Source organism: Eurypyga helias, unplaced genomic scaffold, assembly GCF_000690775.1.
Source record: "Eurypyga helias isolate BGI_N326 unplaced genomic scaffold, ASM69077v1 scaffold4822, whole genome shotgun sequence".
NCBI lineage: Eukaryota > Metazoa > Chordata > Aves > Eurypygiformes > Eurypygidae > Eurypyga > Eurypyga helias.
This window is the reverse complement of record NW_010236512.1, coordinates 1-15086: the sequence shown is the minus strand read 5'-3', so window position 1 is coordinate 15086 and position 15086 is coordinate 1. Positions and strand designations below refer to the sequence as shown.

The 15086-nt window shown below is 47.1% G+C and overlaps 1 protein-coding gene across 1 annotated transcript; it reads right to left on the bottom strand.

Annotated features, from left to right (window-relative positions):
- Positions 1-577: 577 nt before the first annotated feature.
- Positions 578-12426, bottom strand: LOC104506224 (killer cell lectin-like receptor subfamily G member 1). Its single transcript, XM_010147109.1, has 5 exons — positions 12309-12426; positions 6014-6106; positions 4612-4763; positions 1658-1761; positions 578-689 (listed from the first exon to the last, which is right to left on the bottom strand). The coding sequence occupies exons 1-5, from the start codon at positions 12424-12426 to the stop codon at positions 578-580; spliced, it is 579 nt and encodes a 192-aa protein (XP_010145411.1).
- Positions 12427-15086: the final 2660 nt, after the last annotated feature.

Sequence of the window (15086 nt, the reverse complement as noted above, 5' to 3'; positions counted from 1 at the left end):
TGGTCCAGTGCAGGACTGAAGGTTTATTTTCACCGATGGATTTACAGAAGTTGGAGTCCCATTTCGCCCTCTTCTCTCCCACTCACAGCACTGGGATGCAAAAGGAGAGGCTGCCAGTGGGAGAAGTCTTGTTTGGATGTTTCTGGCAGTGAATAGCAGGCTTCATTTTCCTGGCCCCGCTGGCACCAGACACTGGAGATGCAGGGAATGGAAGTGAAATCTGATGCTCAGGAATGGAGGAAAATGGCCAGATCACACTCAGAACTGAAGACCCAGCATCTGTTGTGACAAAACTTTTGTTTGTCCTTATATGACAAATAAGGAAAGACTAGGGCAGGGAGTATGTCCCAGGTCTCACTGGGTCACAGACGGCAGTAATCCAACAGACGTGGGCTGAGAATGGATCTGCTACTGAGGATAACTCACACTTACGGGCAACAAACTTGGCCCTGCAAAACACCTCTGTGAGAATGTGGGAAGGTCAAATTCTCGGTCTTGTGCAGAGCTTTGGTTTGCAGGACAGTGATCCGCTTCTACTGCTGATGGGATGGTTATGAGATGAAAATGCACACGGGATTTATCTAAGAGGTTTCTCACAGATCCACGGAGCAGAAAATTCACAGCTGGAGGCCTGAAATTGTTCTTTCATCAGGACAACGCAGTGTTGCACAGGACTGTTAGAGACTATCCTGCAAGAGACAAAAGTGAGGCTGAGAGAAAATGCTGAGATTGTCTCCTGAAGGCAAGAAAGAAAAAAACATCTGATTTTGAAGGGTGGGGCCCAGAGGAAGTGAAAGAACCCAACCTCCAAAGGGCAGCTGCTAGAAAACAAAACGATAAAGCGTACTTCAAAAAACCTATCTACCTGGAGATTACACATGTGAATAATTCTGCTGTTAACGGAATCTAGATCAGAACCAAACATAGACACCATGCCCTGCAGTGTGAGTGATATCCACCAGTGCGAAAATAGCAGTGCTGAGAGTTTCATGGAAAGATAATCACCTCCAAGGAGTTTGCAAGAACAGAAAGCTGGATTTAAGAAGGGAACTAAGCCACCTGCTGAGAGTACTGACCTACTGACAGTGAGATCTTGGGAGAATTTCCTTCCTGGGCAAGTGTAGACTAACTTGCTGTCTTACCTGCCATGAAAAGGAAAGGGCCAGGCAAAGTCACTGGGCCAAATCATAATGTTTTCCCTCACACAGAATGCTCTTTTGTCCAAGTAAAGACAGAGCCAAAATGAAGGTTCTGACTTGGGTCGGCACCCTTTGAAGCAGTAACGGGCTGGGTCCTCACACACAGTGACATCAACACTTGGCAGAATGGGTGCAAGATGGCTAAATCCAGTAAAGCCAAGATGGAAAATATGCTTTTCTCACTGAGAAACTGTGTGGGCCGCACAGGTAAATAATCCTTGGTCCGAGCAGCTGGCAGGAAGTAGAGAGTGAGGTACTAACATTAGCCCTGCTTTCCACAGGTAATGCCTTTACACGGTTCAGGGCACTAAGACCCTTTGAGTTCAGTGCCATACAGGTGATAGGTAGTAGGAAGAATATCTGCCCAGGCAGAAAGGTCCTGAGATCTGGTGCAGGAACTCGGGGTGTTGTGTAACACCAGGCAGTCTGAATTGTTTTTAAAATAGAATGAAACTCACCTGGTGCCATTGAATATAGAGCCATCTTCCCAAATCCATCCAGAGCCTGTGCTGCTCCTCAGTCCAATCCAGAAACATCCTGTTTGAATAGTCTTGAACAGGTCCTAGAAATGGTGACAAATTACAAAGTGACTAATGAAAGCCAGCCTGAAAATAAAGGTAAGAATAAGTAAAGAGAACAGAGAGCAAGACACATGCTCTTGCCTGACTGTTCCTTCAGGTGGCTGACAATACTGCTTCTCCACACCTAATCAGGAAGATCAGACCTACAAATCATACCTGGAATAATAACTGTGTGTACATTCACAAGGAAGGAAGTGTACTTTCAAGGGTCCTGGGCAGATTCTTCAAAGGACATTTCTCAGGGCAATATATAGAACCAACGGCACCCCAGTCTCCTGGAGCTTCCTACACAGAGCTTGATGTAGGAAGGTACGCTATTAGTATTAACACTCTACCGTACAGCTAGCTAGAAAGCTAATACAAAGCTTTACAATTAAAGGTAAAATCAGGGCAGGGCATGAAGAGCAGCCACTGACATATCTCTGTAAAGAGCCTGGGACCAAATCTCATTAAATCTTATACAAACTTTCCTCCTACGTGTTTTCAGTGCTCATTTCCTTTTGCCTAACCTTTAACTCCGGTTCACTGTTAAAAGAAACTTGGCTCTGAAATAAATCCCTCCCCTCAAAAAACCAAACCAACACAAAGACAAGAGAGACGTTTGTCTTGCTCATATTTGCAATGAAACCAAACAACAGGAACCTTTCGGTGGTATGGCTGGGCTCCATCCTTTTCCCCTGCTGCCATAAACAAAGCTTCAGAGCAGACAACGTCACACAGAAGCATTAACAAACCCAGCCTGCTGAAGTGGTGGGAATAGGAGTAGCTTGAGGAATGCTTGAGTGTTGTGGGTGGTTTGGAGGTGGTGGTGCTTCCATGGCAAGGGGAGGTTGAACAATCACAGCATTTGCAGCACGGGGCATGGATAGTTAGGAAAGTCTTGCTTCCATGGGGAAGTGCATAGGGTTTGCATAGAGAAGGTTTTGATAGCGGGGGAGCTACAGGGGTGGCTTCTTTGAGAAGTTGCTAGAAGCCTCCCCTGTGTCCGAGCTTCCTCCACGTCCAATAAAACCAATGCCACCCACCCCCACATGCCCCCTGCCACTGGCCAAGGCCAAGCCCATCAGCGATGGTGGTAGAGCCTTTGGGATAACATATTTAAGGGGGGAAATGGAGATGAGAAATTGCAGCCAGAGTGAGAGTGGGATATGAGAACAACTCTGCAGACACCAAGGTCAGTGCGGGGAGGAGGTGATCCAGGCACCAGAGCAGAGATTCCCCGGCAGGTGGTAGTGAAGACCATGGTGAGGAAGGCTGTCCTCCTGCCGTCCATGGAGGTCCACGGTGGAGCAGAGATCCACCTGCAGCCCGTGGAGGACCCCAAACCAGAGCAGGTGGATGCCCAAAGGAGGATGAGACCCCGTGGGAAGCCTGCAGAGGAGCAGGCTCCTGCCAGAACCTGTGGCCCCGTGGAGGGAGAAGCCCAGGCTGGAGCAGGGCCAGAGTGTGGCCTGGGGAGGAAGGTGCAGCAGAGACAATGTGTGCTGGTCTGACCACAACTCCCATTCCCAGTTCCCCTGTGTGGCTTAAGGGAAGATTGTAGAGAAAAATGTGAGTGAAGTCAAGCCCAGGAATGAAGGGAGGAGTGAGGGGAAGGTGTTTTAAGATTTGGTTTTAGTTCTCTTATTGATGAACTCTTCACTTCTCTGATTTGATTGGTAATAAATTAAATTAATTTTCCCCAAGTTGAGTCTGTTTTGCCTGTGATGATCCTTCCCTGTCCTTATCCTGACCCACAAACCTTTCTTTACATTTTCTCTCCTCTACCCAGCTGAGGAGGGGAGCGATAGAGCGGCTTGGTGGGCATCTAGCCTCCAGCCTGGGTCAACACACCACAGGAAGCCTGAGCAGGGATAATGGGTAGCACTCTAGTATCAGAGACAGTAGTAAGAAATCAGCAGCTTTCTTCATGCAGAGAAGTGAGTAATCTGGAGATGATGGGTATTTCCCAAGGAATCAGGATTTGCGTAAGCAAGTGCGAGAGCCTGGTACATACTCCCAGTCGAGCAGAGACCTGGCTTTGTAAGCCCCCACAGAACATCATACAATGCAACTTCTGTCCAAGGACTGGAAGCTGTCCACGTTCATTGAACCTGAGCTAATAAGCCCTGGCTTGCACAAAACCACATCAAGTATTTGTGGTCTACTTAGGCAGACATGCCTCACCTCCCTACTGATCAGCTCTACCCATTTCTTTAGTGGTCATATATGCCCCTGCTCCTGGTGAGCACCTGCTAGAAAATGAGCAGTGGAACAGATGGTTTCTGATTTCACCAGCACAACTGAGGTTTTTTGGCAGGGAGAGGAAGTAAATATTGAAAACAGACTGCGAAAGAAATATGCATGCATGAACACAGGGAGTGGCAAGGGTCACTGAGCAGGAGGAGCTGGAGCGGTTGCAGGGAGAACAGGCATTGCTTTTGCAAAGGAAGTGTTTCTGGAGAGTGGGGATGTGTTGGTTTGTAGGCAATGAGTACAGTGACTGCACAGTGCCACAGCCTTTTTCTGTAATCAACCATATCATCCTTACTGGGGATAGGAGGGGAAGTGGCGAGGAGCAGTGGAGAAGGCTGTCGGCTAACATCCTTCATAGGATGGTTCTGTGCAGCTGACAGTGACCCTTGCCTCTCCCTTCTCCCCATTGCTTCTTTGCCTGCTGGCAGCTTCTAAGGCATATACTGGAACTGGAAGCGTACTATAATGTCGCAGTCATAAATCCTTCCTCTCCTTTAAAGTCAAAATATTGCCAGAGTGACAGCATTGCTTGGATGTCAGTCACTGAGGTATCTGCAAGGAAATGGAAGATCCTCAAAGAATAAGAAAACCATTACCATTTCACTGGTATCGCTGATCACCAGGAGATGAGCTCCCTGCGCCCGGCAGGATTCCTGGCTGGAATGCCAGTCCTTCTTCTCCTTAGAGAAGAAGTAGCAGCTCCCTCTGTAGGCCACCCACCGCTCAGGACAGCTTGGTTTGGAGTCACCTATAAAAGGAATCAAAAGACCAGCTTTTCTCTACCATTAACCAACAGAAAGGCGTTTGTCAGCAAGGACCTGCTGAAAAGCAACTCTTCTGGGTAGTTGCAATGCAGGAAACACAAGTCAGGATAAGCATCTATAAAGAACAATGCATGAACACTGAATTCCAGATCCTCCGTGTAATTTCCAAATCTTTGTACAAGAGCCACGTGCACTCTGATGCTGGTGCAACTCCCCATCCCCTGCCCCTGCGTTTATCCTGAACCACTCGGATACCTAAGAACAAATTTGGGTATCTGAAAGCAGACAACCCTCTGGGTGTGCAAAAAATAAGGGGAAAAACTGACATCATCCTGTGGGTACGGTGTGATCATGTCACACACCAGGTGAATGGCTTTTAAGCAGCAAACAGTAGGCTCTCCCACATGGTCTAGCACCTTCTGCATGCATGCAGAAGTGTTACAGACCTTGCTTATTTGTTCTACAGTTTACCACTATAATTACAGCAGACAAGTCTACAAAAACTTTCAATACGTTTCACTGTTCTTTGCCACAGGATCTGTAATAGGTTGCCTGGGGCCTGCACAAGGAATGTATTCTTCAAAATATTCTGGATAGGCAGTGGGTACTTAAGGCCCTTCTGCATGCATGCAGAAGTGTTACAGACCTTGCTTATTTGTTCTACAGTTTACCACTATAATTACAGCAGACAAGTCTACAAAAACTTTCAATACGTTTCACTGTTCTTTGCCACAGGATCTGTAATAGGTTGCCTGGGGCCTGCACAAGGAATGTATTCTTCAAAATATTCTGGATAGGCAGTGGGTTCTTAAGGCTGGTAGGACAGTGATAGGACAAGGGGTAATGGGTATAAATTGAAATCAGGGAGGTTTAGATTAGATATCAGGAAGAAATTCTTCCCAGAGAGGGTGGGGAGGCACTGGGACAGGTTGCCCAGAGAAGCTGTGGATGCCCCATCCCTGGAAGTGTCCAAGGCCAGGCTGGATGAGGCTTGGAGCAACCTGGTCTAGTGGAAGGTGTCCCTGCCCATGGCAGGGGGGTTGGAACTAGATGATCTTTAAGGTCCCTTCCAACCCAAACCACTCTATGATTCTATGATTCTCTGGTAGAAACCTAGAATAGCTTCTGGTTTAACCCCATATAATGGAGTTCAGGATCTGAGCTCCTGTGCTTAGATGAGTCTCTAGTCCTTTGCTGTTGGTTGCTCATCCTCAGCATCTGCTTGTGCACTTACTCATCTTCCATATCAAAGCAATCGCTAGGGAGATGCTCAGTATCCCAAAGCCTATAGCCAGGCTTGGCACAACCGCTGGCCACAGACAGGGAGCTGTGAAAGAGAAAAGAAACCACAGTGAATGGGAGCCGCATGAACACTCATGGTGGTTTTATGTACTTTGCTATCCTGGGCATTTCTGTAATGAACTGAACTATTTAGAGCATCGCTGTCTGTCTACACTCTGCATATTGTTGCCATCACTGTCCCTGCCCAGCCCCTCTCGGGTCTCTCCACGCCCCTGCTCACCGGCCCAGGGTCCCATTTCAGATGAATTCAGGGCCATCAGTCCCTGCCTGACCTTCCCAGGTAGTATCCCTCTCTCCAGGATAGCCACAGCTCTGCCCTTTCCTGGCCACAGAGCTGGCTGGTCCAGCCCCTGTGCTGGCTGACTCCAGGAGAGGAAGCACCCACCCCAAGTCAGCCAGAGCCCCCAGGCACCATGTGGCACCTCGTGCTGGCAGGATACAAACCCCCTGCAAACCCGCTTCTGCTTCACCATTGAAGCTCGGGGTGGAGACACCGCCACCATGTTCCAGCTTACGTGCACAGAAGAAACACAGAGCCTTCACCCCAGCTCTCTCAGCACAGCAACAGGATTAACCTCAGCATTCTCTTCACAGGCTTAGTCACACAGTCGTGTTACACCTTCCTGAGACACTCCCAAGTCAGCCCTACACTCCCATGCCCGTGGCAGGATGGGAGGGCCAGCCTTGAAGACCTTGGGATGCCCCTCCACGCTTTCACTGCCACCGTCTGCTGTTCACTTGCTGCTGGTGGCAGAGGGCACCCTGGCTACATGTTCCTTTCCTCTTGTCATCTCCTGGAGCTGTGTTTGACTCGAGAGGCCTTCACTTTCCGTAGGCACTTTGAAACCTCAGCACTAAAATCTCAGTGTGATAGCTGTACAGAGAACAGGACTTTCTAAGAAGCACTGAAGGTGCAGCTAATGGTTACTGATGTTGAGGAATTCAGGATTTCCCTGTGCTTCTCCCATAAGCTTATCCTGCTCTTCTACCCAAAGCCAGCAGCAATGTCCCTGGTGAGGCTCGTGAAATCTGAGGTGCTTCTCCCTTGGACATGTCCCAAGACCCAGAGAAACTTATTTGTACTCCTAAAAAAAAGGCTAGAAGGCTAAGGAATAAGATGCAGGAAGGGGAAGGCTAACTTTAACCAAAGACACTATGATAGCAAGCACATCAAAAACTTGGTGGAAGAAGGGTTGTGAGCAGGATGTCATAGCAATAGGATACAAAATACACAAGGAGGACAGGGGGGCTGTTCACTGCTCAAGTAAAATTACAGTCAAATTAGGTTAACTAACTAACTGCATCAAGGAGTAACAGTAACAACGTCCCCACAGACGAGGCAAATATTACTAAATGCATGAGGTTGGAATTACATCATGGACTGCCAGACAAGGATGGTGACAGCACTCATGAACCAGCAAAAAACACCAGAGCAACTGTGTACGGTCATAACAAATGTCAATTAATCACATCATTAAATCATGAAATTGCCATGCCAGGGCATAATGCTGAGAGTGAAAGCTTAGACACCATCACAGGCACGTGGTGGAGCGGCAAGCCGGGAAACATAGAAGGAGAAGCAGCACTCGCCTGCCCTGAGCTGTGCGCAGGACGCTCGGCTCACCATGGCTCCATCTAGGAGCTTCTCTGCCGCAGTCAACACGAGGCACTGAGATTCAACAGAGCTGAAAACCAGCAGCACCACCACCAAAAGGCACTCTGGTATAATAATTTCAAAATGGGAAACTACAGGAAAATGAGAAAGTTTGTCAGAGAGAAATCAAAAGGGTGGCTGAAAGAATAAAATATTTGTAAGCAGTAGGGGAGACTTCTTTTAGGATTTCTCAGTGGAGGCTGAAAACAAATGCACATCACATATCAAGAATATTGTGGGAAGGACCAAGAAATCCAGTGCTAAAACGGAAAGGGAAGAGACTTCCCTTAAACAAGAATGCATTGGAAGCCTTGCCCAAATACAGAAAGTAGACCAGATCAAAAAAATTAATAAAAATTTAGTTTTATGTTAGAGTGGCTTGCAGGCTCACTGGTTTTAAGACCAGTTTCTGGTTTATAGCAATATATTTAGACCTGTGGCTTTGGCTAAAAGAAGGTTCTATGGTAACGAGGGAGAGAGTGAGAGCTTCGTTGTAAGCATCATTCTTCTGGCAGAACGATCTTTCCTAATGTAAAGGTTTTGTGTTTCTTGAAGCTTGCAGGATCTTCTAACTGCCCCACTATTTTAACTGTAGTTAAAAAATAGCAACATTTATTTATCTTTTAAATCATTATTAAAGGACAAAACCCCACCTCTCTTCAGTTACAAAACCCGGAAAGACTTTTCAGTTACAACCTACTCACACGAGAGGACAACAGAAAAACTGAGGCACTTGAACAGGGTGGCTGTTCTCTCTGGCTGCTCTCTATTCTGCTGGTAAGGCCACCTTTATACCTCTGGTGATGTGGGTTTTGCCATCAGACTATGCATCAATGAATGGAGTCAGACAGAGTTTAAGGGATAGAGCGGAGCTGCTGCGCTCCTTTCACCTGAAAACTAAGTAAAAGGGGATAAATATCTGTTGAAACATAATTCTTCATTATGAGGATTTGCACTTCTGTTTTCCTTCCTTTCTGCCTCCCAAAGAGGCTATCTATCTCCTGCATCCTCTTCCTGATTTTAGGGAAACATACTTCCAGGACAAGGCACCTGGGATGACAGTCAGTGAAATGGTTCATACTTAGAATCATAGAATCATAGAACAGTTTGGGTTGGAAGGGACCTTAAAGATCATCCAGTTCCAACCCCCCTGCCATGGGCAGGGACACCTTCCACTAGACCAGGTTGCTCCAAGTCTCATCCAGCCTGGCCTTGAACACTTCCAGAGATGGGGCATCCACAGCTTCTCTGGGCAACCTGTTCCAGTGCCTCACCACCCTCTCCGGGAAGAATTTCTTCCTGATATCTAATCTAAACCTCCCGGTTTTCAATTTGTACCCGTTACCCCTTGTCCTATCACTACAAGCTCTTGTAAAAAGTCCTCTCCCAGCACCCTTGTAGGCCCCTTCAGGTACTGGAAAGCTGCAATGAGGCAGCAATGTCAGCACTGGGCACTCCCCCGGCAATGAATAGAGCAGTTCGCCCTCTGTTGTGTCAAACCAAGTGCAGAAAAAAAGGAATTGCCTCAGCATCAGAACAAAACCCCAGGGCACCTCCACAACCAGAGCAGTGGGAGAGGTCACTTCAGTTATTAGAATGAAAAATTATGCCATTAGATAATTTCGGGAGGAAAAAAGAAAGTGAAGTGGAAAAGTCATACTGAAGTGTTCGAGGTGAATTTAAGCCTCACTTGAACTGCTGTGATCAGTCCAGGGAAGTGGAATAAAAAAATTCATAAATCGAGATATTTATCCTTTGCAAAAGGGAGTCCTTGCAGTTCCTCCTTTTTAAAACAAGGTCAAGGGTTTGTGCTTGATCCTCAGCCCCTGGGCTACATGTGAAGCTCTTGGTGAAGAGGATGGGAGAAGTACCTGAGATGAGTTTGAACCAGAGGAGGGAAATCTGAATGGAGCATCCAGAAATGTTTCCACGTAGTTGTCTGAGGAACAGTGGAAGAGTCTTCTCAAGGGAAGGGAGAAGTGGATCAGTGGCGCAAATATCCAATGTTACAACTTTCCAGTATACAAAACATCCTGTTAGGGCTCTCAGTGCTCTGTAGAAAGGACTATGACGTGCTGCACTCATCTGCAGGCAACATGACTGTCATGGTTTAGCCCCAGTAAGCAACCAAGTACCACGCAGCCGCCCACTCACACACACACCCCCCAGTAGGATGGGGGAGAGAACTGGAGGGAGAAGATAAGAGACCTTGTGGGTTGAGAAAAGAACAGGTTAATAAATGAAAGTAAGTGTAATATAATAATTATAATGATAAGTGATGAAAACAGTACTACTACTAATAATAATGGTAATAATATGTAATAAAACAAAAAAGGAAAAAAAAAATGGAGGGATAACAAAATGATAGAACTGTTCACCACACGCTGAACAATGCTCAGCCAGATCCTGGGCAGTGATTTCCCCTCCCAGCCAATTCCCCCGACTTATACACTGATCATGATGTTTGATGGCATGAAATGTCCCTTTGGTCAGTTTGGGCCTGCTGCCCGGGCTGTGTCCTCTCCCAGTTTCTTGTAGAGAAGAAGCTGGGAACACAGGTGCAGTATCAGGAACTGAAGTCCTTGAGTTGGCACAAACCTCACTTAGCACCAACTGAAAACATTACTGTGTTATCAATATTCTTCTCAGCACAAATCCAAAATACAGCCTCCTTCATACAGGCTGCTGTGAATAAAATGAACTCTATACCAACAAAAACCAGCACAGTCACCCAATATTTTTAGGTTTGGGAGTCCGGATTCAGTTCAAAAACTGAAAGCTGTTAGCAATTTATAATTCAAGTCTGCTAGGCCACTCTGAAGAATGTCATTGCACTGTCCCAGATAGCTCCCTTCAGCTACTGCCTACGTCAGTATGGGAGCAGCATGACTATCTAGGGCCAGGGAGGAGGATTTGAGAAACAAGGATTCTGTCCTTGGCTGTGGCAAATGTCCGGTTATCACTGCTACTACAAGTGTGCCATGCAGGCTAACACTGTCTTAAGTGACTGCTGGACTGACATTTTGGTAGCCTGGCATACCTAAGGCTCTCTGGATGCCAAACAGAAGTCAGCCAGGGGAACTCTTTGTTTCTGAGGAGTTTGTGAGCGTCAAAAGCAGTTGGTTTGACCAGAGGCCTGATCTATACACCTGTGATATACCTGTGATCCTGCATTAGAGGGATGACTTGGTAGCAAGGGTGTGCATTTGAAAAGAGAGGTTAAGTTCCTGAGAGCACATCTCTCAGAAGTGATGGAGGCGGGGACAGAGCTGAAAATAAAGATTTTCTAAAGAAAGGTACTTCAACTGCACTCTTTGGGGCACTGGAAAATAAATATGCACAGAAAGTGTGCTCAAAGATCATCTTCCCTATTTTAGTCCCTCTGACTTTAGCTCAAAAAGATGAGGGTACATGAAATTTGGAGAGGAGGAATATTAAAAAGAAAAGTGCAAACATGTCAAGAGGGCATTGGGTCATCTCCACCACCAACAGGGTGGGAGTGAACACAAGTGGCAGGGAATGAAGGGATGTCCCTGTGTTTTCTGATACAACAGAAAATACAGGCAAAAACAAGACTGCCTTCCGAGCAGCTGGAGTGTCATTACCAGATACGAGCTTGGGGGTTTCTGTGCTGGCTTTGTTTCCATCGTGCAGCAAGTAACCAGGCAGTACTAACAACCACAGATACAAGCAGTTATTCTGACCAGGACATGGAAATCTTATATCCCACAGGGAGAGCCCCCTTTGCTGCAATGACTCTGAAAAACTCTAAGGTCGACCATTCGTGTTGCAGCCAGTGCAACCAAACTCATCTAAAGCACACGGGCATTTAGAAGAAAAGCAATCAGCTTTTCTTCTGGGAAGGAGCCACCTATAAAGAAAGATCACCAATGCAAAATCTCACTCTTCTAAGGTGGTATTTCTCAAATACGCTGCCAGAGAAATTGCTCAGTGTGACATTTGCAAGACCTGAACAGGGGTAATGGAGTGGAAATAAGGAAAGAGGAAATTTAAGGAAAGCACTAAGAAAATCTTCCTGGCAGTAAAACGCCCTGCAGAACTGTCTCAAGGCAAAAACTGAAAATTTGCTCACTGGGAGCTACATAAAACCAGAACAGAGAAAACACAGGAAGAAAGGTGCAGAGCCCCACAGGATAGAGACTGGATGATCTCATGTGCCTCCTCTGTCTCTGATCTCTGATCAGCATACACCTCTAATTTATCTGTACTCTGATCTCGCCTGCCCCTCGAAGAATAACTGCCGACAGTCTCTTACTGCTGACAAGCAGACACCTTTAAAATGGCAAACCTCTTCTGGAGAAAAGGATGCCCGGGTGGAATGCCCAGGAGTAGACACAGAAAGGGGTCTGACAGAGAGAGGGAAGGGAACAACGCTAGGTCTCTCACCGCTCGGCTTTCATCGCACTGAAATACTCACGGTAATGTTAGAACCAAAGCAAGAGCACTGTGAGCTGGCACTCAGAATCAGTGGCCAGCTCAAAGGGTTTTTGTTAGATCTTGCTTTCGCTCAAAATACAATCTTTTGTTGACCTACCTCATCCAGCTTCCTCACCTCTTTTTTCCCGTGCAGCTTTGGCCCTCAGCGGAGGAGTCTGAGAGAATTTGACAGACGTATAAATTATTTCTTCACTCGCTTCAGCTGCAGAAGTTTCTGATCTGCTTCCCTCCATGCCAAAGCAAAGAGCGCCGTCTGACAAGATGTTTCGATCAGGCTGTTGAGCAACAGGGCTCAACGCCTGTGAAACAGGAAACCTGAGGCTACATTCAGAAGACAAGAAATGTGAAGTTTCAACCTCTGTCTCCAGCTGCTCAAAATAACCAAATTTACAACAGAATGGAGATCAGTGGAAGTGCAACAACTTCCACTTCCTAACCTGATGAGGGATGTCTTAAGAACAGCAATTAGTGAAAGAGGTGAGGAGTGCATAGGTATTCTAATTGTTGTCAACACAAGGGGCTGTGAAGTGCTCCCCAGCAGGACAGCAGCAGGTGGATAGTGAGAGCACAGGGTGAAAAAGGTGCGCAAGGTGAAAAGTGGCACAAGCAACGGCTACGGCAAACTGGCAGCCCAACTGCGGTCAAGATGGAAGTAGAGGTGGTCAACTTGGGTTTGAGAAGGAAGCCTTGTGAGCTTTGGACACTCCTGCTGGGAACAGAGCCAACACCCAGTGTGAATGTGACACAGGCAGACACTGAGAGCTGGCATCTCTCAAGCCCCTCTGAGCAACAGCATCAGTATTTTTTGGAAAGAGTCTAGCAAAGGGACACCGTGATGACAGCACTGGAGCATCTCTCCCGTGAGGAAAGGCTGAGAGAGCTGGGACTGTTTACCCTGGAGAACAGACATCTTAGGGAGACATTATTAATGTATATAAGCCCCTACAGGGAGGGTCCAAGAAGAGCCAGGCTTTTTTCAGTGGTGCCCAGTGACAGGACCAGAGGCAACGGGCACAAACTGAAACACAGGAGGCTCCTTCTGAACATCAGGAAACACTTTTTTACTGTGAGGGTGATTGAACACTGGCACAGCTTGGCCAGAGAGGTTGTGGGTTCTCCATCCATGGGGACATGTCTGGACACAGTCCTGCATAACCAGCTGTAGGTGGCCCAGCTTGAGCAGGGGGTTAGACCAGATGACCTTGACGAGTCCCTTCCAAACTCAGTCATTTTGTGACTCGTGGTCAGCAACAATAGGATAGTTTCCTTCCGAAGTACCGAAGATTGACCACTGGTGAGAATGGTGGGGAGTATTGATGCTTCTAGCATCCTGAGAAACCTCTTAGTTGCATGGTTGGCTGATGGTTTTTGTTTTGATCCAGATTCTGATCCCTTCTAGTTCATGCTGAGATTGGGGATGTTTGTCAGGCTCGTGGTATACATCTTACTCACTGGTACAGCTCATTTACAAGAATTTCCCAGGCATTCTCAACAAAAGACTTTGCCATGCTTTTCAGTTCTAGGACAGGGATGATTGCATCCCGTCCTGGTGACATGCTGTAAATCTGAGAAATGATTGCCCAGGAGGATGCTTAGTTTGATACAGTGTTGGAGCAGATCTGTTGCAATGTGCATGTCTGGGAAGGCATGGATCGGATATTTCTGCAGATCCCTCCATCACACGCTTGCCTCTAATTGTGGCATATTGCACTCACAAGATTTCTTTCAAACCTGGGTAGGGCCTGTAGACAGCACGGCAAGGTGTGTGTGCTTGAGAGGTAGGCAGAAGAGAGCAGAGCAACACAAGAGAAGGAAAGTGCCTCTGTATGTTTTGAATGGATATTAGAGAAGTCTACAGAACTGTCAATCCAGAGAGGAAGAACTTGTTACTGTCATGACGAGAGTTTAGCTGGGATTGTCATCCGTGCGGCTGGAAAGAAACCAACAAGATTCAGACACCGTTTAAGGGAAAAGGCTGTGGCCAAAGGCACTGCAGGCTGCCCGCGGGACCAAGTGATCACAAAGATGGTGTTATTTGTGAACACGTAAAGAAGTGAAGGCTGGCGGGGAAGGATTAAGAGCTCTGTTTTGATGTGTTTTACTATTTTCTCTCAAATATCAGCAATGAGTTTTTGGGTTGGACAGGAAATAGAGGAAGCAATTGCACTGTAGGATGGTGTGCAGACAACATACAGCTAATAGCCAAGTGTGAATGTAGATAAATCTGACTTCTGCAGCTGCCTGTGCTGTACACCCAGTGGAATCAGCAGTAGGACACAAACCACACTGGGACTAAACTGATCAGTTTGCCAGGGGCCAACAGTGCTCTTACCCAGTTTCTCACTATTGTAGCAGCATACCATACGGAAGTCCCCCAAATTCCTCTCAAAAAAGTGGGTTCTCTAGCATGCTGACAAGTTCACTCAGAGGTCTGGCAGAGAACATCCATCCCTTCCAATAACAGAGCCCTGGAAAGCGGACTCTTTACCATCACAGCGGGGGTCTAAGTTAAGAAGAGAAACGTCCTTTAAGTATGCCAGCCTTGAATCGTATGTATAGCTCTATTAATCATACCCAAGGTGCTCAAGCCCACAAACCTTGTGCATGATCAGCTGGACCTGGGATTCCTCTGCAGTGGCAAAACTTGCAGGAGCTGGAGGAGACAGCTTTATTCCCAAGTGTAACAACATGCACGTCAGGCGGGGTGGAAATCTGAAGGATCAAGGCCACAAAGCAGGTTCATGAACAACGGTGTCCCTTGATTATTCAACACCAAGTCACCCTGAGGCACCTGGGGGGCGGGGAGGGAGGGGCAAAGGCCAAGGGCTGCTACTGCCTTCGATGGAGGCCGCGCGGGGAAAGCGGGCAACGGCTCGGTGACACGGCAAAGCCT

What these genes read in the sequence shown, in the direction of transcription:
- LOC104506224 (XM_010147109.1), bottom strand. Translation starts at nt 12,426, where the DNA reads ATGGAGGGAAGCAGATCAGAAACTTCTGCAGCTGAAGCGAGTGAAGAA. An exon ending in TGCTTTGATATGGAAGATGA is followed by an intron (nt 4,764 to 6,013) that starts GTAAGTGCACAA and finishes TTCCTTTTATAG; the next exon opens with GTGACTCCAAACCAAGCTGT. An exon ending in TCTATATTCAATGGCACCAG is followed by an intron (nt 690 to 1,657) that starts GTGAGTTTCATT and finishes TGTCTCTTGCAG; the next exon opens with GATAGTCTCTAACAGTCCTG.